Genomic DNA, 22,850 nt, shown 5'->3' with positions numbered 1-22,850 from the left:
CTGTGGAAGGTGAGCTGGGAACCCTCAAGGGAAGAGGGACCATGGGGTGAAGGTTAGTCCCCAGTGCGTGCCCTGAAGAGGGCGGCGCCTTTTTCTCTGCTGCAAAGGCAGGATTCTTGACATGACGGTGGTTAAGAGTTATGGCAAGACATGCGCATGCAAGCAGCCAGAGGAGCACGAGCAAATGCCAGCAAACCTCAGACCAGAAAGAACCTACACTGGCTCTCAGAGCTCCCAGCAGCCTCAGCTGACAGCCACTGGGGAGGCTTGGGAGCAGGATTAAAGGGGTGCTGAAGGAAGGCCCCCCAAATCACCCCACAAGTTATGCGCTTGGGAGATGGATGCCTCGGGCGTGGAAGTGGGGTACACAGTGGGAGGGTGCTTTGGTGCCTTATCAGTAGGCTGGATTCTGAGAGTAGATGATCACGTGATTGTTGTGAACACCTGCTTGGACCCCAGCCACATCTGCAAATCAGTGCCAGTCCCGTCCGAAGATGGGGGTGCCCAGACTTGGGGGATCTATGGGACAAAGGAGGTGTAGGCTCCTGGACTTCACACCCTCTCCCCCCACGATCCCAGAGCTCAACCTAGGGTATTGGGGGGGGGGGGGGTCCCTGGGCACGCAAGCCCCTGCCAGCTGACCTGCCAGCCATGGTGTCTTGGGGGATCCCTGTCTACCTGTCAGTCAGCACAACCCCCCTAACCCTGGCCCTTATCATCTCCTTCCTTTGACTTCTTCCCAGTCTTAAACCAAAAGACATTCCGGGGGGAAGTTAGTTCCCTGGCAGAGGAGCGCCTGGCACTTTGACCATGGTCCTCTCATTCTTGTTTATGACAACTGAGGCAACTCTTCTTCACTACCCATAGAGACATGAGTCTCAGGAAAGGTGCCATGTGCCCACACCCATGTGAACACGAATGGGTCTGCAGACACTGGGATCCCCACCATGGGCCTGGAAGTGCAGGATCCCCAGTGCCTGCCCTACCAGCAGCTTCATGTCTGCCTTTAAGTCTGTCTACACCGCTGAGCGCAGTATGATTAACGGAGGGTGCGTGGACTGGATCCAGCCATCCGGGGTCTGAGTTCCCAACTGCCACTGGACTCCACCCAGGATGTCTTCAAAGGGTCCCTTACGCCGTGGGGAGCTGGACGTGGGGACCTTGCCTGCTTGTTTACTTATGAAATGTACATGTTTTTGGCCGAGGCACAAAAAGGCACCATCCACAAGGGTAAGAAATGGACAGGGATGTGGAGGGGTAAGAGAGAGAAGGTGCCAGAGTGTAAGCATGGCAGCAGAGGCAGGAGTCTGGTGTAGGCTGGGAGGAGGGCAGCAGGGCTCTGGTTGGTGGGCAGCTCTTGGCTTCATTCTGACCCAAGCTCCCCCTGGCCTTGGGCAGCGGACCTGGTTGCACCTGCCCTGTCTGTCTGGGGTACCAAACTGGCCACTGCCTGTAGGTAGGCCAACTGTAACCAAAAGCTTTGTACCCCTCCTGTCTCCTGCAGATGATGTGCCCCCATATTTCAAGACGGAGCCAGTGAGGACGCAGGTGCACCTGGAGGGGAATCGCCTGGTACTTACATGCATGGCTGAGGGCAGCTGGCCGCTGGAGTTCAAGTGGCTGCACAACAACAGGGAGCTGACCAAGTTCTCCCTGGAGTACAGGCAAGTCACACCCCTCCCTGTTCTGGCTGCTGGGGCCACTGCCCTGCCTGATGGAGTCCTGGTGTGTGTATGTGTGGTGTGAGATAAGGACTCAGCTGCAGGCTCCCATTCCAGTGCCCTGAGATGGCCCTGTTCTGCACAAGGTTCCCGGGAGCTGGGCAGAAGCACCACCCATACACAGTGGACAGGCCACAGGTGAAGGCTCGGAGCAGGGGGGCCCACTATCTCCCAGCAACTGGAGCCTCTTTCCCACCTACTCCCCAGAAGTCTCTGGGCCCAGAGGAGGGATCAGACACACGGCACCCTGGGGTGCATAAGGGAGGGTCATCTTCTCTTTGGGGGTCAATTTAGCCAGGGCTTCTCTTTGCTCTGTGGGGATACCCAGATGCCAGAGCACTGAGTCCAACCAGCTTTGTCCTCTCCAGGTCATGTCCACTGCCAACCAGGAAGGTAGAGGAAGGAGAGAGCTAGCAGTGTGAGCCCAAAGCCGCAGCAGCTGCTTCCCCAAGCCAGGCCAGCCCTGTGGAGCCCTGTCACTCCCTTCTTCCCTGCCTCCTTCCCTCCCCTCTTATCCTCCCATCTCTGCCTTTTTTATTGGCTCCCAGCCCTGTGGCTGGTGATTAATCCCTGGGCCTGTTGTGCATAATCGGTTTTGTTGGGGAAACAAGATTGTCTTGCCCTGGGGATGTTGATACCAATCTGCCGCCAGGGACCAAGGGAATGCAAATGAGAGGAGGGGCGTTTAATTGCTGCAGGATTTGTCCTTCCAGGGAGTAGCATTCCTTTCCTTTAGGAAACAGAAAGGCCAGAATTTGGAAGGGAGGTGAGAATAACCCCCACCCCACCCCCAAGACTCTGGGCCACACTGGCTGGTGTGGTCACATTGTCCTCCTGCCAGGGGACACCTGGAGCAGGTGCAGGCAGGGAGACCAGAGGGACCACCCTGAGCTCAGCTGGCAACCCAGAGCCGTTGCAGATAGCCACCTGCCCCAATGCCAACTGGGGCAGCGGTTTACAGAGTCTGAAGTGCCCCTGTGTCCCCTTGAACCATGGTCATGCCTCAGTGGGCTTCAGGAGCAGGTGGATGGCGTCCCAGTGCTGCCTGCCCTTGACGCCTGGCAAGACCCAGAAGGGAGAGCCACTTCTTGGTGCCCTGTACTACCAGGGTACGGGATGGGCAAGACACAGAGAGGCAGCCTGGCCCCACAGCAGGCTCACAGGGGCCCAGTTCAGTCTTTGGACACTGCTGACTCTGGCCCCTGGGGGCCTCTAGGTCAGGATCCAGCCGTGGACTGTGGTGATAATGAGAAAGTTGCACACCATGTGTGCTGTGTAGTAAGGGCACTCAGCGCTGCCAGCAACCCCATGGCAGTGGGAAGGAATCAATTCTCTTCCCTCCTTCGCACAGATATGCAGACTAGAAACCCCGACGATTGGCCAGACTGGCAACACGTATCTGCTCCAGGGCCAGCCCTCACTGGCATCTCACCCAGGCAGCTCAGCCATGGCCTCCTCTGCACTCAGACCTCATTCTCTTGTGGCAAGTGAAACAGAGGTACAGATATGGCTGACCCTGACTCCCCCAGAGATTGACCCTTCTGGGAAGTCTCCCTTAGAAAGTCCCCGGGAAGGATTTGGATTGGCCCAGCTCAGGTCATCCCTGACCAATCCCAGATGAGCAGCCACCAGGAGCACCCTGATTGGCCAAATTGGCATTAGGTGTCTGCTCCAGAGCCAACCTGTACCCCACAGTCACATGACAAAGCAGAAGGGCCAACACTGTTACCAGAAGAAGGCGGAAGGCAGGTGGCTGGAGAGAAGCCGTTGTGTCCATGGTTGCCTGGCCCTGTCCACCCCCGGAGGCCTGGTCTAAGGCACCTTGGCCTTCTCTCCTCCCCCTACTTCCTTTGCAACTATTAGCAGAATTTGTATGTTTCAGTATGCTACACTAGATAGTACATTTTAGGATACATCGGTATACCCATACATTTGGCCGTCCCCGTTGTTATCATTTTGTTTGTTTTCACTTTCGCTTACTCTTCCCATGGGTACAGATTATCCAGGTGCTATTTTTGTTGAAGCTAAGAAGTGTTTGTTCAGACAACATACGCCTTTATTCCTTCAGAACCACACATTTGCCCGCAGAACCACAGCAGTTTCCACACATGGAATGCTTTGCTTTAAAAATACATATATATTTGAAATGCAGTTACAGAGAGGGGTGGGGAGAGAGAGAGAAAGAGATATCTTCTATCCATTGGTTCACTCCCCAGCCAGCCATAAGACCCAGGGCCAGGTCCCACCAACAATTTCTTCTAGGTTTCCCATGTTGGATTCAGAGGCCTAAGGTCTTGGGCCATCTTCCACTGCTTTCCCAGGCCATTAGCCAGGAGCTGGATATGAAGTTGAGCAGCTGAGACTAGAACCAGTGCCCATATGGGATGCCAGTGGCGCAGGTAGCAGCTTTCCTTACCAAGCTACAGAGCTGGGTCCTAACACTTGGAATGCCAGAGTTGATGCCGCACTGCTACCTAGGACATAGTCGATATTCAGAGCCCCCCACTCGTCTCTGTGGAGATGTATCCGGCCCAGTGTTTCACTGGACACAGCATCCAACAACATTACACTTCATTGCCATGACCCAGTGTCTACTCTTGCAGCCTAGAACCCTTTCTCATTGGGTCCCCCTACTTCTGGCGTGAGCATTTGTGGGCCATCCACTTCTGCAGAAGTTCCCTCCCAGGGAGACCTCCATTTGTGTGAGCCTTGCCTGGCTGTTATCACCCTAGTGGGGCCAATGAGAGTAGCTGGTATGCTTTTAAAAAGAGCTCCTGCTTCCTGCCCTGGCTAAGATCCTTCAACGCCAGTGTGAACTCACGGGTGGCGTTTCTGCTCCACGTTGTTCTCCATGCGCACGGTCGCTTATTCCAGTGGTCGTGAACCCAGGTGTGGCCAATGTTCGCTCTTTCGAGCTGAACCCTGGGGTCCTCTCAGTGCATCCCTGTTGGTTTTAAGCATTCCTTGGCTTTGGCGTCACACAATGTCCCGAGTTCACCTTTTTAAATAAATGCAAACTGGATATTGCTTTATGAAGGAGTGTGGCTGACACCGAGGACTTACTGTCTCTAACTCCAGGCCTTGAATAGGGTGATTATATCGGATTTTCAGGTAGAAAAATGGCTCCATTTACTCAGCAAGTTGAGAGGAAATCAGATTAGAAGGACGGTCATAAATTCCAGCATGTTTCCCCCTCTGGATTCCAAAGAAGTTTACATCTAGTCTAAGGGTGGGCTGTGCAATTAGGGGTGTGCGTGTGTGTGTGCGCGCGCGCACCCACAGCTACAGAAAGACCAGCCCACACATCCTTCTGATACATATGACATTGGTGGGTGTGGTTCATACCCATTGCTGGGGGCAGAGCAGAACATCCCGGTCCTGGGGCACTCACATAGGGTCACGTCCCCTACAGCTTCCACTGTTACCCTTGGGCAGCATGATTGGCACCTCGAGTTTGCTTCCTATACTTGGAGCTAGCACAGAAATGCCCATGCCATGGCCCGGGATGGGGAGGGTTTACTCTAAGGATGACATGTCTGTGGGTCCAGCCCAGTCCCTGGTGCCACAGACATGAAGTGAATAGTACCTGTTAGGACAGCATCATTAGGCCTATGGGGATAACAAGGGTTGTAGAAGCCACCTGGGCAAATGAGCCTGTCTCCTCCCCGTTGCCATCTGAAGTTGTGCCTACATGTACCAACGGCCCTGTTGTAGCCCAGCACCCTCTTTGGCAAGTGCTGTGAGAGCCCTGTGCAAGTGACAAGGCTTTATCCCTTATGAGCCCAGCCTTGCACTTCCGATTTAAGAAATTAAGAGGTTGTGGCAGTTGGGATGGTTGGGGAGGGCACATGGGGTACAATGCAAGCTCTAGGTCCCTCATCCCACGGGGGTGGGCCACTACAGGACCCTACCAAGGTCTGGACATTGCCTTGGAACAGGGCACAGTCTCACATGGTGACTGTTGTCGGCGGAGATGATCAGAGCACAAGCATATGTGTGTCCCTATAGCCCTGGCCCATGTTCAGCGGTCACCAGCCTGTTTGTGTGCAGCTGCAGGTGTCCTTGGCTAACTTTCTAAGTTGGCAGGAACATGCCTAAGGCTGGGCTCCTCAGAGCTGCCCTAGGAGCTGCTTCCATCAGACCACGCGCTTAGGCAGCCTCCTCTGCGCTCTCTCCCCACCTGTGGCAATGCCTCCCATGTTCAGGCAACCAGTGCAGCCTCATTTTATACCTCATGCCCTGGCGAGGGCTGCTGTGGTCACTGTTCTCTGTTGTGATCACCATGTCCAGGTGAAGTCAACAGGCAGATTATTTTGGCTGCTTTGGAAATACTTTCTCCCATGATCACTCTCCACGTGTGCCTCCATTCATGGGAGGCAGGTGGAGCACACACCTGCACACACAGCAGAAGACTCGTGCCTGTGGAGGCTCGCTCCATGCCAGGCACTGTCCATCCTGCGTGGCAGTCACACTGAGAGTGTGGTGTTACCTTCATTTTGCAAATGAAGGCCTTGAAGCTGGACGTTCTAGAACATGCCGGAATCATCCAGACAGCAGGTGGCAAGTCCCAGAGGTCCGGTCCAACCGAGCTGTGTGGAGGGTAGGAGGATGTGGTGGAAGCTGTGTGCAGAGGCATTGGGTGGGAGGAGCTAGAACGCCTGTGGGGGGGCCCATCAAATGGAGGCTCGGAGGTTGTTTTGGGATCTTGTGGTTTTTCCCAAAAGCTCTGTAGGGCCTTGAGTTGCTTTTCCTTGGAAAAAGACAGGATCAGATGCACTTTAAACAAAAATAGGTCCTGGGGGGCAGCTAGGGATGAGGTGGAATTGCAGGGAGTGAGTGAGGGTTGGGTCCATCTTGGGGAGAGTGGAGATGGGAGGGTGGTGGGTCTGAGGTATATTTAGGATTAGTGAGAGTTGGTGGTCAGCTGGCCTTGGGTGAAGAGAGGAAGGAAGGGGTGAGGGGTGGGCGGAGAGAAGGGGCTTTGTGCAAAAGGGGCTGTGTGGGTGCAGATGTGCAGCAGGCAGGGGAAGGAAGGTCTGGGCTGAGCGGGAGATGGTGCTTCCACAACTTCAGGGAGAATGGAGTTGAGACAGAAGCGGATTTTGGTGCAAAAGCTTTTCCAAAATCTAGACGGTGTTATTTGATGTAGGAGCCCCCAATACCAACGTGTCCATTCACCTTGTTGGCGTGGGCAGAATGACCAAGGCAGGTGACTAAGCAAAGGGCCCAATGGGTAATACACAGAGCAGGTGAAAAGCAGCCCCTCAGAGCAAAGCCAGAAGACAGAGAGGGAGGTGGGGTTTGTAGGACTGCATCGTGGCACAGAGGGCTAAGCCGCCACCTGCAACCCTGGCATGTCACAGCAGAGCATTAGTCTTAGTGGTGACTATTCCACTTCTGATCTGGTTCCTGGCTAATGCATCTGGGGACACAGCGGAGGATGGCCCAGACATGTGGGCCTGTGCCATCTGAGTGAGAATCCAGGTAGAATTCAGGTAGACTTCCGCTGATGCCCATCTTTGCCCTGATGGTCATTTAGGGAGTAAACCAAATAATAAGACATGTCTGTCTGTCTGTCTGTCTCTCTCTCTCTCCTGGTCCTCTCTTGCCAACTCCCTTGGCTCCCAGGGGAACAGGCTGTCTGCTGCCCTCCAGCCTCTCCTCCCTCCTCCACCTGCCCTGTCCGTATGTACCTGTGCTATCTAGCAAACGCTTGCGTGTCTCCCAAGGTCTAGCACCAGCCTGGCCCTGCTCCTGTCCCTCACCTGCTGAGTGCCTTTGGCTAAATGATTCAGTCGTTGCCCCAGTTTCCTAATTTGTAAATGGGAAGACAGAAGCCAGTAGCTCTCTCCCAGGGAGGCTGTGCATGTCCTGCGGGGTCAAGTGCACAGCGGGTCTGAAAGCCACCAAGATGAGAACTTCACACTTCCAAATGTTCTCCAGTTGCAAAGCAGGCTCTCCAACCTCATTCCCTGTCCCTGACCATGGGCTCATTTCTGCCTTCCATGAAGACCCGATTCCTCCTCCGTGGCCTCCTCCATGAAGCCAGCTCCCATCCACCGACTTCGGCCTCTGTGGAGACCGACTCCCCTTTGGCTTAAGCTTGGACATCTTGTCTGCAAAGTGAAGGCTGCCGGTGAGGAAGCTGAAGTGCTGGCATCAGTTATGATGGGCATAAATTGAATTTTAATAGAGATGTACGTGGCATGGAGCCAGTGTACTCAGGCAGAGGGAAGGTAGTAATTAAAAGTTAACGAGTTTAGCAATGGTGAAGTCCTCGGGGAGGCTGGAGGAGGTGGGCCCAAGGAGGAGGAAGGGGTCCCCCACACAGGGTAAACTGTCCTTCCTCTGACCTGCTCCCGCACCTGAGGCTCTGGGGGAAGGCAGGCCTGCTCATAGAGGTCTGGCAGCACGCCCCCAAGCAGGCCTCCATCTGCCCATGCAGCAGAAAGGGTCCTGGGACACCTGCCTCGGAAGACCACATTGTCAGGGCTCCACTGTGCCCTGGACCCTTAGCCTTGGGCTGTTGGGGGCGAGGCCTCTTGCTCCAAATGTGACCACTCAGACATGGCCGAGGGGGCTGGGAGGGCATCAGCTGCTGCAGGTGCCCATGTCCTGTGGCTTTGGCATCCCCAGAATCTCCCAGCTGGAGGATGCCTTCCTGTGCCCAGTTGTGCTGCCAGACTGGGCGTCATGCAGGTGTAGCGTGGCATGGCGCCACTGGCCTCACCCGGGAGGAGTGGAGAGCAAAGCTGACTGGCTGGCTGGCCATCCCCTGCTCCCTCTTGCCTGATTTTCTTTTTTAAAGGTTTTCTTTATTTGAAAGTCAAAATAACACAGAGAGATTTTCCATCCACTGGTTGACTCCTCAAATGGTTGTAGCAGCCAAGACTGGGCCAGACTGGAGCCAGGAACTTGGAATTCCATCTGTATCTCCCGTGTGGGTTAGTAGAGACCCAAGTAGTTGTAATTCTCTTGAGCCCCTCTGGGAGGTGCTGTTGAGAACTGGAGGCTCTTGGTAAAGGACGAAGGTGTGCCTAACGCCACCTGCAGCAGCCCCGTCTCTTTCCCACAGATATTTCTCCCACCTCGGTCCTAAAGCCCAGAAGGCCCCACAGCTTTGGAGGCCTCCTCCCACTTAAGCACAGGTTTTCCCCACCTAACCCAAAAAAAAAAGGCAGGGCCAGGCCAGGCTTCAGCATCCATAGGTGGGCAGGAGGCATGAAGTGCCAGAGAGACCAAGGTGTGGCTGGCTCCCGGGCCGTGACTGGTGAGCCGTGAGTGTGTCAGTGAGGACCAGTAGGTCCAAAGTGGAAGGGAAGCCACGCCTCCGAAATTCTGGCTGTTTCCATGACAACCCCTTACCACCATTCCTTCATGGGCCCAGGCCAGAGAGGAAGCCCGAGCTGCATGGACGGGCCTATAGGCTGGAACCCAGCTCAGGGTAGGGGCACCGAGGCCAGGGAGCTGCTGCTGGTCACAGAACAGCCTCGTGTCCACACAGAGGCCACCAGGGGCACCCTGTAGGACCCCGTGATTAGTGCTAACACACTTTCTTCCCATAGAGCAGCTTCAGAAGTTGACAGGCAATTAGGCCCCCATTTTATAGATGTACACACTGAGGCCTGGAGACATAAGGGGACCCAGCAAACTAGGATGACACTGGAGATGGGGATCCGCCAGCAGCTCTACTGCATGGAACAGTCCGGAACGCACAGATGTGCCCACTCCGCCATACCCGGTACACCTTCCCTCTCGTCTCTCAACTCCTCCCACTCGCCAGTCCCAGCAGCCTCTGGGGAGCAGCAGCCAAGCTGAGTCTGCCCAGACTCCAAGGAGGATGCGTGGGACATGCAAACGAGGTACTCGCTGCTGCCTGTAATGAAGGGCTGGGAGGAAAGCTCTTCCCTGGTGAACAGAGGCTATTTATTTCCACCGTGAGGAAATTTAACATGCAAATTGGGAAGGCTTTGATCATTCATCACCTGAAATTGACATATTCGCATTTGGCCTGGATCTCATAAGCCGTGCACAGAGGTGGGCGTGGGGCGCACGAGGCACCCGGTGCCTGGGGAGGCGGGAGAGGTGGGCCTGGTCAGAGGCCCATATGCTTCTCCTCTGGGCCATTTCAAGGGGGTGGTGGTGACATATTTCTCCTCTCTCCATGTGCAGCCTGGGGACCTCCCTCCTCCCAGGTCTGCCTGTGCCCCCCAGCCCCTGGCTCCCAGCCAGGACACAAAGCCTAATTAGATCCTGACTCAGTTGCCCACTGGGCAGGCAGATGGTTGAGACAGATGCCTGGGGAGTGGGGTGTGACCTCCTGTTCCCTGGGAGCTCTGTCTTCATGCTGGTTTCCCCTCCCCCTACGGGGACCCCTCAAGCCCATTCCCGGGACCACAAGACCTCTGAGGGCTCAAATGTCTCTTCCCTGTGTCTCTGACCCCTCAAAGGAATCTCTGCCCACCCTCCCTACTGCCCTCTGACTTGTGGGCTTGCTGGCTGGCTGTGATTCTTAATCCTCTCACCCACCCCACAACTCCATGTTCTCCCAGAAGCTGCCCCCGAGTCCAAGGCTCAGAGACCCCTGGGGTTGGACAGAGAGAAGTGGGGTTGCAAGAAGGATTTTAGGTTCCTGCTGGCAGCCTCTGAGGGCTGGAGGACAGCAGACAGTCACCCCCTCAGCCTGAGCAGGGAGTGCAGGTGGGGCGTGAGCACGTGCAGGTGCACCATGGCCGCAAATGGAGAGGCCCTGCTTCCTGCTGAATGGGGAGCAGCCACCAAAGAAGGATTCCCCCAAAGAAGCTAGGACACAAGCCCTGGCGGCCTGCCTCAGCACCTCCACATGCTCCCATACCAGGGCTGACCTTTCACTCTTGACCCTTAGAACCATAGTGGGATGCCCAACCTTGCGTCAGGTGCAGCCGCTGGTCAGTCACTGAGCGCTGCCTGGAAAACCACCCTGAAATGCAATAGCATCATCGGCCACAATGCACCACCTCCCTGCTGACCTCCCATGACGGCTCTCATGGTCACATCCAACTGGCAGCCAGCACGGGCAGGACCCTTCATGGCTGGCAGTCCCCAGGCCCATGACCAGAGAGGGCAAACATAGAAGGAGCAAAGCTCTCGCAGCCTGGGCTTCAGAAGGTCCTGCCACACTCACTGGGTGAACGTGAGCCACAAGGACAGCCTGAGTTTAGGGAATGGAAGAGGTACCACATCCTGACAGTAGCCGCTGCCAACGGAGGGCTGCACTCGGTCTGGCCAGTATCCAGCTGCCCACACCATCACCTGTTCCAGATGGCGGCTCCCCAGGGCCTCATTAGCGCTGTTCTAGTCTCATTCTCCTACAAGGTGTCTGAAGTCACCTGTTTGGGTGACTTTGGAAAGAGGAGCTGAGCACGCTCCGGAGAGCATGGGTAGGGGCTGGAGGTAAGGGCAGTGCAGGACAAAGACCTGAAAGGTCAGTGCTGGTGCGGCTAATGCAGGGGGCGTGGCCACCCAGGGTCCGAGCAGGTGTTCAGAGGAGCAGAGAACGGAGCCTGCCCTGGCTCTAGAGGCTCCCGTCTGCATCTTCCATCTGAGTCCCTGTGCCCAAGGCTGCCCAAGCCCAGGCTTTGCCCACAGGCTGGTTTTCTGGACAAGGGCCTTCCTGGATCAGTGGGCCCTGGGTATGGTGTCAGGGGCTTCTGTTTGGAGAGGTTAGATGAACAGGCGAACATCGACACTGGCAGTAACAGGAGCAGCTAATGCAGAGAGCGCGTGCCGCATGCATGCCTTTTGCCAAGAGCCTGAACACACATCTCCACGGTCTCAGTTAAGGTTCACCACAGGCCTGCAGGCAGGACCCATCAGATGGAAGCTGGGAGCACAAAGTTGACAGGCAGCCGGTTGGGGCCGTACTAGTTACTGACTGTGACCTTCTGCACGTGAACTCCTCTGTGCTTTTATTTCCTCATCCACCAGAATTGGAGATAATTAAATCTGACCTCATGGTGTTTAATGAGAAAGCAGTGCATCATCAAATGAGAGGTGTTGAAGAACAATGTCTGGCCCATATGGACATCTAGTGGATATCACTCCTGTCTGATACAGAAGGAAATGAGATGGACAGAGCAGGCAGCCCAGCCTGCCCAACGCCACTCAGCATGTAAAACACACAATCCAGGCCTTCCTTCCTGGACCTGCATCCATGCCTGGGGCACACCTCCTTGGGTCATGTGACCCCATTCCTGCTCTCCTGAGGTCCCTGGAACTGTGCAAGCTGCCACCTTGTCCACCTGCTGTGTGTTTGGCAAAGCATCATTTTGCCAAGGTGCATACAGAGCAGGCCACCACCCTAGGGAGGGTACAACAGGCCCCCAGGAGAGCCAGGACCCCAGCAAGAGAGGTACTTGGAATGAGCATGTGGGTCTCCAGAACTTGGTGCTCAGTTGCGGGGCTGGCGTTGGGACAGGGCTGCTGGGAGTGGGCCAAAGCTGGGCCGTGAGCCAGGTCCCACCAACCTAACCCCTTCAGCCACCAGACTCTGCTTTCTCGGCCCCTTTTGGTTTAAGGAATGCCTTTTTGGAAAGGGAACGTGGAATCGACATGAGAGGCTTTTGTTGTTTTGCATCTGTGTTGGCCAAATTACAGCTAACCACCCTACCTACGTGTGAAATGATATAAATGATGTAAATTAGATGATAGATGAGGGTGCGTCAAGAATTTGCCAAAAAAGTGAAATTCAAAAATCAATTTATCTGGGTGCAAAAAAATTGAAGTCCACAATTTTTTTTTCTGCATACTACAGATTTTTCATGAACTTTTTGAAGACGCCTTATATGCATGGATTTTTACAAGTCTTGCACTCAAAGTTTTCTTTCAGTTTCCTTTTGTGTGAACTTTTGAAGTGCTTTGTAGATGGACATAAAGATACGGATGATAGAGAGATATTCACACATGGAGCTAGACAATAGACATGTACACATGTAGATTTGGATGATAGAGACCTAGGCATATAAATATACATGATATGGATATATAAATCCAGTTGGCATGGGAATAGACACAGACAGGTGTAAATGATACAGGCCTTGTAGATTCTATGATAGACCTAGAGTGCATTGTAGAGATGGCATGGGTTTGGGCACGGATATAGGGAATGTAAACATACAGAGCGTAGAGACGGTGCTGATGCTGACATGTAAACACAGGTGATATACACTGCCAAATTCCAGGGGACACAAACTCAGCCACACATGAAGCTGCATAGAGAGGGCCAGAGCTAATGTGGAGTCAGGTGCGCCCCGGACAGGGTAGGAGCGTCCCCTGGCACAGCCCCACAACACCGCCTCCCGAGGCAGCCTGCGGGAAATGGGGGTGCTCATCCCAGCTTCCCTTGACCTCCAGGGCAGGTTGCTGGAACCATGCTGGAGTCATGAAGATACAGGAAATCCCACTGCCTCATTAGTATTCATAAATTCCCCAAACATCTGCCCAGGGTGGACCAGGGAGTAGAAGTTAGCCAACAGGAAGCTCAGGCCAGCTGGGCAGGGGTTGGCTGGATCCAAACCATCACAGCTCACTAAGTGCCCACCTGTTACCTGCCTCCAAGTGCTCGCTTCCAGTGCACGTCCGACCCCTAAAACCCGCCTTTTAATTAGCTGTTATGCTGTGTGGGCATTCAAGGGGCCACGCCAAGGTCACTGCTGCACAGACAAGCCCAGGTCCTCTTTCTCTGCAGCTCCCTGGGTTGGAGATGCTGAGGGGCCCGATGTTTCCACCTTCCCCACTGCCATCCATGGAGCTGATGGTGCAGGCGCTGTCATTGTCACCGTTGAGACTCACAGCCTGACACAGTACCTACTGCATGGCAGCCGCCCGCGCCCCTGCCCTGAGCCAATCGCTCATAGACATCTAAGCACACAACCCGGAGGCATGCCACACATGCTCAGTACTTTGGCAGTCAGCTTTGCTGCGGCACATACGTTCACAAATGTCACCGAACTATGCAACATCACACCAGTGGGAACCTCAGAGCCGTGGGTGGGGGAGGGAGGGAAGAGTGGGGATGAGGGCAGGGGGAGGGGGTAGGGGACTGTGAGGTTATCGGTTAAGACGCCACCCGCAGTACTCGGGTGCTGTATCGGGGTGCCTGGGTTGGAGCCCCAGCTCTGCTCCTGACTGCAGCTTCCTGCTCAAAAACACCCTGGGCAGCAGCAGCGATGGCTCAGGCAGCTGGGTCCCTGCCATCCAGGGGGGAGGCCTGGATTGCATCTCTGGCGTTCAGTTTTGCCCTGGCCCCCAGTCCCTATTAATGGGTATTCTCTTTCTCTCTCTGTCTCCCTCGCTCCATCCCTCCCTCTCCTACGTACTCTCCTCTCTTTCTCTTTCTCTCAAATAAATAAATTCTGTAAATTATAAACCTCTGAGAGCTTGTGGAGAGAAATACTACCCAGAAACTTCTTTGGTGATTCGTAAGGAAGAGAGGAACATACAATGACGGTTGCACGATTGGGTGCCTGTCCCATGGCAAGCAAGTGCGTGAACACCGAGGTCCCTGCGGCGCTCCGCTGTGGAAGAGGCCTGCCGCCCGCCTGCAGAAGTGCGCGTGGGAAGGACTGCCACTTGTGAATGATTGTTAAGTGGTAGTAAGAGGAGGTTTGTCTGCCGTCAGAAAGCGGTTGTGACATAGGGCCGGAGGGGACACTGCGGGGGTGGGGGAGGGCCTTCTGTGCCGATCACCCCCTCACTCCCTGCCACCTGTTGTGCTGCGCTGTCCATCTGGATGCTGTTTTCTGCCCTGACCTGGGTTTGCAGCAGGCACATTGTGCAAGAGCAAAGGCAAAATTCACATATGCGCCTGCCATTCTCTGGTACATCCGTCACACTGAACAAAGGCATGTTTACGAGTGAAGCGTCCCAGCGGACAGGCCTATGCTTGGCTTGGCTGGAGGGCAGGCACGCTCCCTCTGCCCATTCCGCAGAGGAAATGCCCGAGGCCCCCTGCTTGGGATCCAGTGGAGCTGGCAGGCCACCTGAGGCCACAGTGGATTCTCTGGGGCTTTGACCCTGTGCTGAGCGTGATCACTGTCGTGTCAGACAGGGAAACTGAGCACTGTGGGGGAAGGGCCAGCACCCTGCCCCAGGTCATCACCTGGAAACCTTGATTCTGAGCTCACTCTGACCACACCCCTAGGGTCCCCACCCCCCGTCAGTGTCCCCTTCACCAGACCCGCACGTGTGTGCAAGAGCATCCTGTTGGTGCACATAGCAGTGTGTTCAGTACGGATCCTAGCTCAGCCGATGAGGGGCCCAAGATTCTGCCTGCTCTCTGCGGGGATCCCAGCCTGCAGCCCCCATGCCACACTTTCATTGGCAAAGCTTTGGAAAGCCACCAGCCCGCTGACTCAATGACCCATGTCAGCTCCAGCTGGGATGTACTTGTTCCCTCACTAGTGGACCAGGGCAGCACTGGCTCAGCTACTGTCTTACCAATGCCTTCAGCTGCCTTGCCTTGGGGTCCTTGGAGGAACCCCAGCCTGGTGCCACCCCCACCTCCTCCCTTGCCTAGTTCTAGAAGGCTGCCGGCCCCGCTGATGAGAACTGTCCGAGGTCCTGATCTCACCTGGACTGTTTCCAAGCTGTGCTCAATGCCACATTCAGTGGCTCACTGTTTTAGGAGCTAAGGTCCTCGCCTTGCATCTACCGCGATCCCATATGGGCTCCGGTTCACATTCTGGCTGCTCTACTTCCCACCCGGCTCCCTGATTGTGGCCTGGGAAAGCAGCAGAGGATGGCCCACAACCTTGAGACCCTGCACCCATGTGGGAGACCCAGAAGAAGCTCCTGGCTCATGGCTTTGTGTCAGCACAGCTCCGGCAGTTGTGATGACTTGAGGCGTGGACCAGTGAATGGAAGATTTTTCTCTCTGTCTCTTTCTCTAAAATTAAGATTTATTTATTTTTATTGGAAAGTCAGATTTATTAAAAAAAAAAAAAAAAAAGACACAAGGCCCCCCATCAGAGGCCTGGGTTGAGGTCTGGCTCTGACCAGTGCACTTCCTAGGAGGCTGTTGCTATGACTCGTGCTGTTGGGTTCCTGCTGCCCACATGGGAAACCTGGATTGTATTCCTGGCTCCCAGCTTGCACCTCTGTCCAGTCCTAGACTTTGTGGGCATAGGAGGGGTGAACAGTAATGGGCATTCATTCACTCTAGTCTGCTGCCTCTCGAATAAATATTGTTTATTCAAAAAAAAAAAGGCTTGCCAGAAGTTAGGTAGAGCTGAGGGGTGAAATAGTTGAGCAGCCTAGTCCCTGCACCATGCAACATCCTGACTGTGTTTACACTGTCTCCCTTCTCATCCATGCCAGCACTCAGAACTCTGGCTCCTCTAGGCTTGCGTGTGGACAGCTACACAGCTAGGCCCTCCAGGTCCTAGAGTCAGCACAGGGGCCAGAGTTCTCAGGAGAGACAGCCCGTGGAGACTACAGGTCCGAGGCTGGTTGTGAGAACTGCTCCCAAGCCTGCAGAGGCCCTGAGCCTCACCAGGTGCCAGCTGCAAGCAGAGGGCCCACGAAGGCCAGTGGTGTCAGTGGGCCCAGTGTTTTCAAAGCTGAGGTCCTAGAGGCCCAAGGCCCAGGTTCAGGGCAGAAGATGGATGTCCCCAGCCTTGGACAGCACAGCTTCCTCCTTTGTGGGCCTTTCAGTTTAATCAAGGTGTGCAGCAGATTAGGGTACCTCCCCCACACATTGCGAGAGTGCTGTCCTGAGCCCACGGATTCACCTGCTAGAAGTACGCTCTCAGATACACTAAACATCCTTTGTCAGCAGCACTCAGGGCACCCTGAGCCCAACCAGGCTGATTCCTTAAACTGGCTGCCCCAGGCTCCTCTCCATTCTGCTCACCAAAGGGCACCCCTGCAGCCTGCAGTCGACCAAGAGGCCGAGTGCAGAGCTCACCATGCCCACACCCCCTTCCCAGCCCTGCAGGGACTCTGGGAGAGGCTGCTTCTCTCTGCTGGGTTCCCTCACAACACTATTCCCCGACCCTGTCTCCTTCCAGCATCCCTGTCCAGTCCTCTCTCAGTCCCGCCCCTCCTCCTTCTCAGCCGGCTGCTCTCCAGGGCCCAAGCTAGCGAAGTCAGCTGTGTGCAGGTCACACTCTCAGCAGAGGTGTGGGAAGGAAATTAGAGCTCAGGACAAGAAGTGCCGAAAATACAAGAGCAGAAATCACTGTTCCTGGACTCCCCGCACCACGGGGGAATCCTGACGACATCCCTGGGGCTCCCAGACTCCCTGTGCCAATGGGTGGCCTTCTTCACCACCACCCCTGCCTGCCCTCCCTTTCTCTCCCCGTCCCTGCCCCTTCTGGCATTCTCTGCATCTGTTGTAAACTCAGCTCCTTAGGGCTGCCGCAAGGGGGGTGTGCCACAGGCGCACCTGTCTCCACCCACAACCCAAGGAGCCACTGCAGATTAGGTCTGGGCTTTCTCTTCCGGAGTCTCCACCCACTGTGACTGGACCGTCCAGTCCCCTGGTGGCCTCCATCACAGGCAGTGTGTGAGTACATGTGCAAGCTGCCTTTTTAAAGAAGGGTCTTGGGCAAGTTACTTCCTGTCTCTGAGCACCGGTTTTCTCATCTGCGAGATGTTGTATGTCAAAGCGCTTAGGATGGATGCCGTTTCTTATAATAATGATTACATTCACTCCGGGCGTGTATATCATTGCTGTTATTTATTATCTGGCACATGTTCTTTTGCCTTGACATCTCTCTGAAGGGCCTTAGTAAAAGCCAACACACAGGGCAGACGCATCCTCTTACCAGTCACCTCCACACAGCCAGTTCTGTGAGCCCCACCTAGGTGTGCTGGTGCAGGAAGGAGTTCAGGGCATGGCAGGTGTCACACGTGGGCACGCACACGCCCTCGCACTGGCTGCCAGAGAGTCCAGGGGACGAGAGAAGGGAGCCTGTACCCATGGCCTACCTCTGTGATGGCCTTAGCTGTGTGTGTGTCACCTGCACGTAGCAGGCAGAGCCCCCAGGGGAGGTGGCTACTCTGCTGTCTTCTGTCCCTTAACACAGTTCACTTGAAGAGAAGCCTAGTACAAGCACGTGTGTGTGTGTGTGCACAGGTGCAGGTGTGTGTACTCTTGTGTATCTGGGTGTATGCCTTTGTGTGGATTGTACACATATGTGCATGTGTGTTCGTGAGGGCATGTGTGTGCTTGTGTTACACATGCATGCATGTGGGTGTGTACACATCCATGTGATGTGTACACACATGTGCAGGCTGGCTGGTGTGTGTATGTCGTGGTGTGTGTGTGAGAGTGGTGTGCGTATGTTGGCTCTGTGTGCCTGTGTGTTTGCTGGTAGGTGTGTTCACACATGCCTCGTGTGTGTGAGTTTGCATGGGGTAGGTTTTATGAGTGTACGTGTGTATGCACAGAAGTGTGCATGAATGTGCACCTGGGTGGTGTGCATCCATGGGCTGTGTGTGTGTGTGTGTGTGTGTGTGTGTGTGTGTGTCCCCAAACCCCTTTGTCCACATGAGCATCGCCGTGTGTGTCTCCAGGCATCTGATTTATTAACGAGGACAACACAAGGAGAGGGTGCCTATTATTTCTGGTGTCCGCATCAGCTCCTGACAGCTTTGTGGAATTGAAATATCTTATTTAATGTGAGTAAGAATCATTTTAAATATCAACTGTGACACTCAAGGACTCCAACCACAAAGGGCAGTACGTGTCTCCCCGGGTGCCGCAGACGAGGCCACATTTGTTAGGCAGTTATTTTCTCCCCTGCTCTCCTCTTGTCTCTAAAAACCCAATTATCTGTCCCAGGGAGTCTGTGAGGGGAGTCTCCCCACACAGCCTGCCCATGGACCCTGTTCCTGCTTGGGTAGAGTGCACTGGGTGGGGCCATTGCCAAGGGATGGGAGTAGGGAGGATGGTGTGGGCTCTCGGTGTCATCCCTCGCTGCCCTCTGGCTGCCCTAGTTCCCAGCCCTGCCTTAAGGCTTCACACTGCCTCCTGCCTCTTTGCCCATTGGACAGAGCCGCCTTCACCCTTTCTACATTCCCTGGATCTGTCAGAGAGCTGAGGAAAGCCCATGTGGCCCTAGGAAGGCTCTCCGAGATAACTGTAGAGCACAAGGTGCAGAGCCCGGCTTGCAGAGGCCCTATCCCCTGCTTGTAAAGGGCCAGTGGGAGGAATTAGAAATTTGAACTTGCTTGGCATCTGCATAAAGAAACTCTGGGGGGCGATGTCATGGTGTAGCAAGCTAAGCCTCTTCTTGTGGCACCAACACCCCACACGGGCACTGGCTTGAGTCCCAGCTGCTCCACCTCCAACCCAGCTCCTTGCTAATGCGCCTAGGAAAGCAGCAGAGGATGGCCCAAAGCCTTGGAGCCCGGCACCTACATGGGAGACCCGAAGGAAGCTCCAGGCTCGTGGCTTCCTATCCGCTCAGCTTCTGCGATGTGGACATATAGGGAATGAACCAGCGGATGAAAGACCTATCTGTCTCTTCTCTGTGACTCTGCCTTTAAAATAAAAATAAGTCTTTAAAAAGGTTCTGGAAAGATATCCAGGGAACTAAGAGCAGAGGTATCCCCAGGTGTGTTGGAGGTTGGGAAGGTTGCGGAGGCACTAAGGAGGCAGCCAGGCTGCTGTGTCCTTCTTGGATGGCTTATGTTTTCAATCACATGACTGTATGTCCTACAGTGACTATGCAAATAACGTGGCTCTTTACAAAGGACTTGGATGTGCACAAGTGCCCATGTGCACTAGCAGCCCCTGCAGCTGTTCTTCACTGGGGCGGTTAACCAGGCAGGGGCTGCTGTGTCCCCACTCCTTGCTCGTTATCCCTGGGAAAAATCCAGGCTTGGGCCATTGTACCTGCAGGGTGCAGAAGGCAAGGGGCCTTGCAGGTGGGGAGGTGCAAAAATGTGCCAGGGAAGGGAGTCCCTGCTCTCTGGTGCTTGACTGGCAGCCCATGCTGTGTGCCCACTCTGGGGAAGGCTCAGCTGTGCCTTTCTACCTTCCTAACTGGGTCTCCTGACATCTCCCCCACGGCCTTGTGCACCTGCTCCCATTTGCACAAGCATGTTGTGGCACCTGCCGCGGACCAGGGCCTCGTATGGCACTTGGCATCCAAGGTGTTCATCATGGCCTCCCTGTGACAGAGGAGGAGACCAAGGCTGGTCAGGTTCCCACACGTGCCCAGGACGAGCAGAAGTCAAGTCTGCATCTCCCCGGCTGCCAAGTCCAGGAACTTTCTCCAACACCACACTTGCTCTTGGATGAGGCAGGCATGAGCCCGTGTTTCCTCCAGAAGTCATTTGTTCTGTCCCTGGTGAAGACCTGGCCAGGGCTGGGCTCATCTGGCTCCCCGCTGGGCTGGCAGCCACGGTGGGTGGGGCAGGCAGAGCTGAGAGCCAAGTGTGTCCTGGTAGATAGAGACCACCGTGGGAATGATGAGTGCTGTGACTGTCACCCTCGGGGAAGCCTACAGTGGGCTGGAGTCGCGAGCCGAGATGCTAGCCAACTGCCTCTCACACTGTCTGGGGGGCCTGGGAGGAGGGGAGCCTAGGGCTGCAGGCTGGGTGGAGTGGAGCGGGTTTCCCTGAGAGAATCGCAGTGGGCAGAACTGTTACTTTAAATAATGTTGCCTACGCGCCAGAAATAGGTCTTCCCAGGAGGGCCCGCGGTAGCCCAGGACAAGCCCGACAGACGACAAGGACCATCCTGATGCTGCCCAGGGTAGGGTCAGGCCAGCAGCCCAGCAGCCTTGCTCGTGACCCGTTGGTGGGTCTGAGGGGGGAGGGGACCCTGGCTGGAGCCCACGGGCAAGGAGTCTTATGTAGAAGATGGGAATTCTGATTATTAAAGTTTTTGTCTCGCGACATGCTGCTAACATCTGCAAACAAATTCAGATCTGATGAGTCTCTAGAGCATTCTTTAGAATGTGTACTTAAATTATATGCACAACGTGCAGTTTTTAAATTTTTATTTTTAAAATAAAAGCAATATATGCATACAATAAAGAAAATCCTGAGGGCACAGGAAGGCATAAACTCAAGAGGCAGATGTCTCCCACCCTCCCCAGCCCGATTCCTCTCCCAGAGAGGACATCAGGTTCTGGAGTGTCTGTCCCCAAAAATGTTACATGGGGGGCCTGCGTTGTGGCACCACGGGATAAGACACTGCTTGTGACGCCAGCATCCCTTATTGGAGTATCGGTTCAGGTCCTACCCACTGCTGCACTTCCCATCCAGTTTCCTGTTGATGCACCTGAGAAGGCAACAGAAGATGACCTAGGTGCTTAGACCCCTGCCACCCATGTGGGAGACCCGGGTGTTGTTTCTGGCTAACCTTGTCTTTGACCACTGTGGACATGTGTGGAGTAAACCAGCAGATGGGAGCTCTTTCTCTCTCCGTCTCCCTCTAACTCTGCCTTTCCAATAAATCCATCTGTCTTCTTAAAACATGTTCTGTACATACCAATGTGTGTACGAATCCACCTTGCTATGTGTTTGCACATGTGACTTTGTGTACCTACACATATAAGTATATATAGGATCTCAGTTTACACAAATCAGCATACCGAACACTGCCATGCCATCACACCAGCCACAGACACTGCCTTTGTTGCAACAAGCAAGTGATTTGGGTTGGCTTCATTTGCGTGCTCTAAAGCGTAGCTAAGGATTTGGTGGCCTGTATCATTAACAGCTTGTGTTATCATTCTTGGCCTGAGCAATCTGCTATAATACTGTTCAGCCTCTGGCTACCTCGTATTTATTCATAAACCTTGTCCCCCCCATCCTTATCCCTCCTACTTCTCTCCCTCTTCGCCTCCTCCCGCCACCCCCATGGCCTTGGACTCGCCTTGCGTTTTCTTTGTATCCCAGAGAAGATCCTCTTCCACCCCCGCAGGCTTTCTGCCTCAGTCTGTGGCGGCAGCATCATGTATTGATCCAGTCCCATTCTGATGCACTTTTCCGTTGATCCCAGTTTTTAATCCGTTGACCTCGGCAATTACAAGCAATGCTACAGTGAACATCCTGGAATGTATCTTATTTTTTTTTCCCACATTGTTGCAAGTATTATCAAAAAGGCCAGTTCCCAAGAGTGTGACTCCTGGGTCAGAAAGCATGCATATTCTAATTCTGACAGATTTTCCCCCAGGGTTAGACCAATTTGCAGTACCACCAACAGAGCGGAGAGCTCCAGTCCCCCTCCCTGCTTGCCAACACCCAGGTTTGACCAGACCTGGAAGTCTTGAGCAGTCTGACATGCAAGTATGCTTTCATGAAGATAGAAGTTGTGCATTTTTTCCTGGTTTTTTTTTCAGCCATTTTTATTCATTTTCTTCTCTTTAACACCTAGTAGAGTTCTCTTCAAAGCTAGCGAGATTTCCCAGCCCATCCCACCTTCCGTCTCCTCTCTCAGGTTACCAGCACAGCTTCAAAGAAGCCGTTTCCCCCAGGTTGCCTCCCCTCACCGGGGGAAAGATAAAGACAGGAGCACTTGGGCTGGCTCTGAGGAGGACTGGAGAAGAGGAAACAGGGTTTCAGGACTGGTGCACCTGCTATCCTGGCATCTTCACGCTGCGTGCAGTCACGAGGAAGATAAGAGCTGCCATCCTGAGCAGAGATAAGGCACCCAGCTACCAGCGGGTTCTGGATCACAGAGTCAGGCCAGGACACACATGTGCCCAGCTCTGCACAAGACACATGCAGGCCAAGAAGGCAGGTAGGGACTGGGGGGTGTGGTCCCAGTCTAAAGTGGCCTGCCACCAGTCTGGCTATCAGAAGGACTCTGGGCCCAGCTGGGATCTTCCCCAGGGCAGAGGGGAAGAGTAGGGAAGGGAACTAAGGTTCAACATCAGGGTATTTCTCAGCTTCAGCTTCTGCACCTCCAAGAAAGAAACTCTGCCAGGGGGTAAGCCATAGGCTCTCTCCCATGCTAAGCTCAACACTTGGCAGCCATGCACCTAAAATGAGAAGAGTCGGGCCCTCGCAGTGGGCTTTGCATCAAATTTGATTTTAGCAGATCGGTAAAATTGCCTCTGTGCCGCAATGAGGTCTCTTTTTGTCTTCTCAAAAATGCTCTTTTTAAATAAAATGTTGATTTCTATGTAT

At 54.4% G+C, this 22,850-nt stretch overlaps 1 protein-coding gene across 1 annotated transcript in view; it reads left to right on the top strand.

Annotated features, from left to right (window-relative positions):
• Positions 1 to 1,508: 1,508 nt before the first annotated feature.
• Positions 1,509 to 22,850, top strand: part of SDK2 (sidekick cell adhesion molecule 2) — a 106,183-nt gene continuing 84,841 nt past the window's right edge. The window contains exon 1 of the mRNA XM_040989410.1: positions 1,509 to 1,664. Coding sequence (XP_040845344.1) covers positions 1,585 to 1,664 — 80 coding nt within the window. The 5' untranslated portion in view covers positions 1,509 to 1,584. The remainder of the gene's footprint in view (positions 1,665 to 22,850) is intronic.

The sequence above is a fragment of the Ochotona curzoniae genome, unplaced genomic scaffold, assembly GCF_017591425.1.
Source record: "Ochotona curzoniae isolate NIBS_2020 unplaced genomic scaffold, NIBS_Ocur_1.0 contig_523, whole genome shotgun sequence".
In the NCBI taxonomy this organism is placed as follows: domain Eukaryota; kingdom Metazoa; phylum Chordata; class Mammalia; order Lagomorpha; family Ochotonidae; genus Ochotona; species Ochotona curzoniae.
Note: the sequence above shows the minus strand (reverse complement) of the source record. Positions and strands in the feature narration are given on the sequence as shown.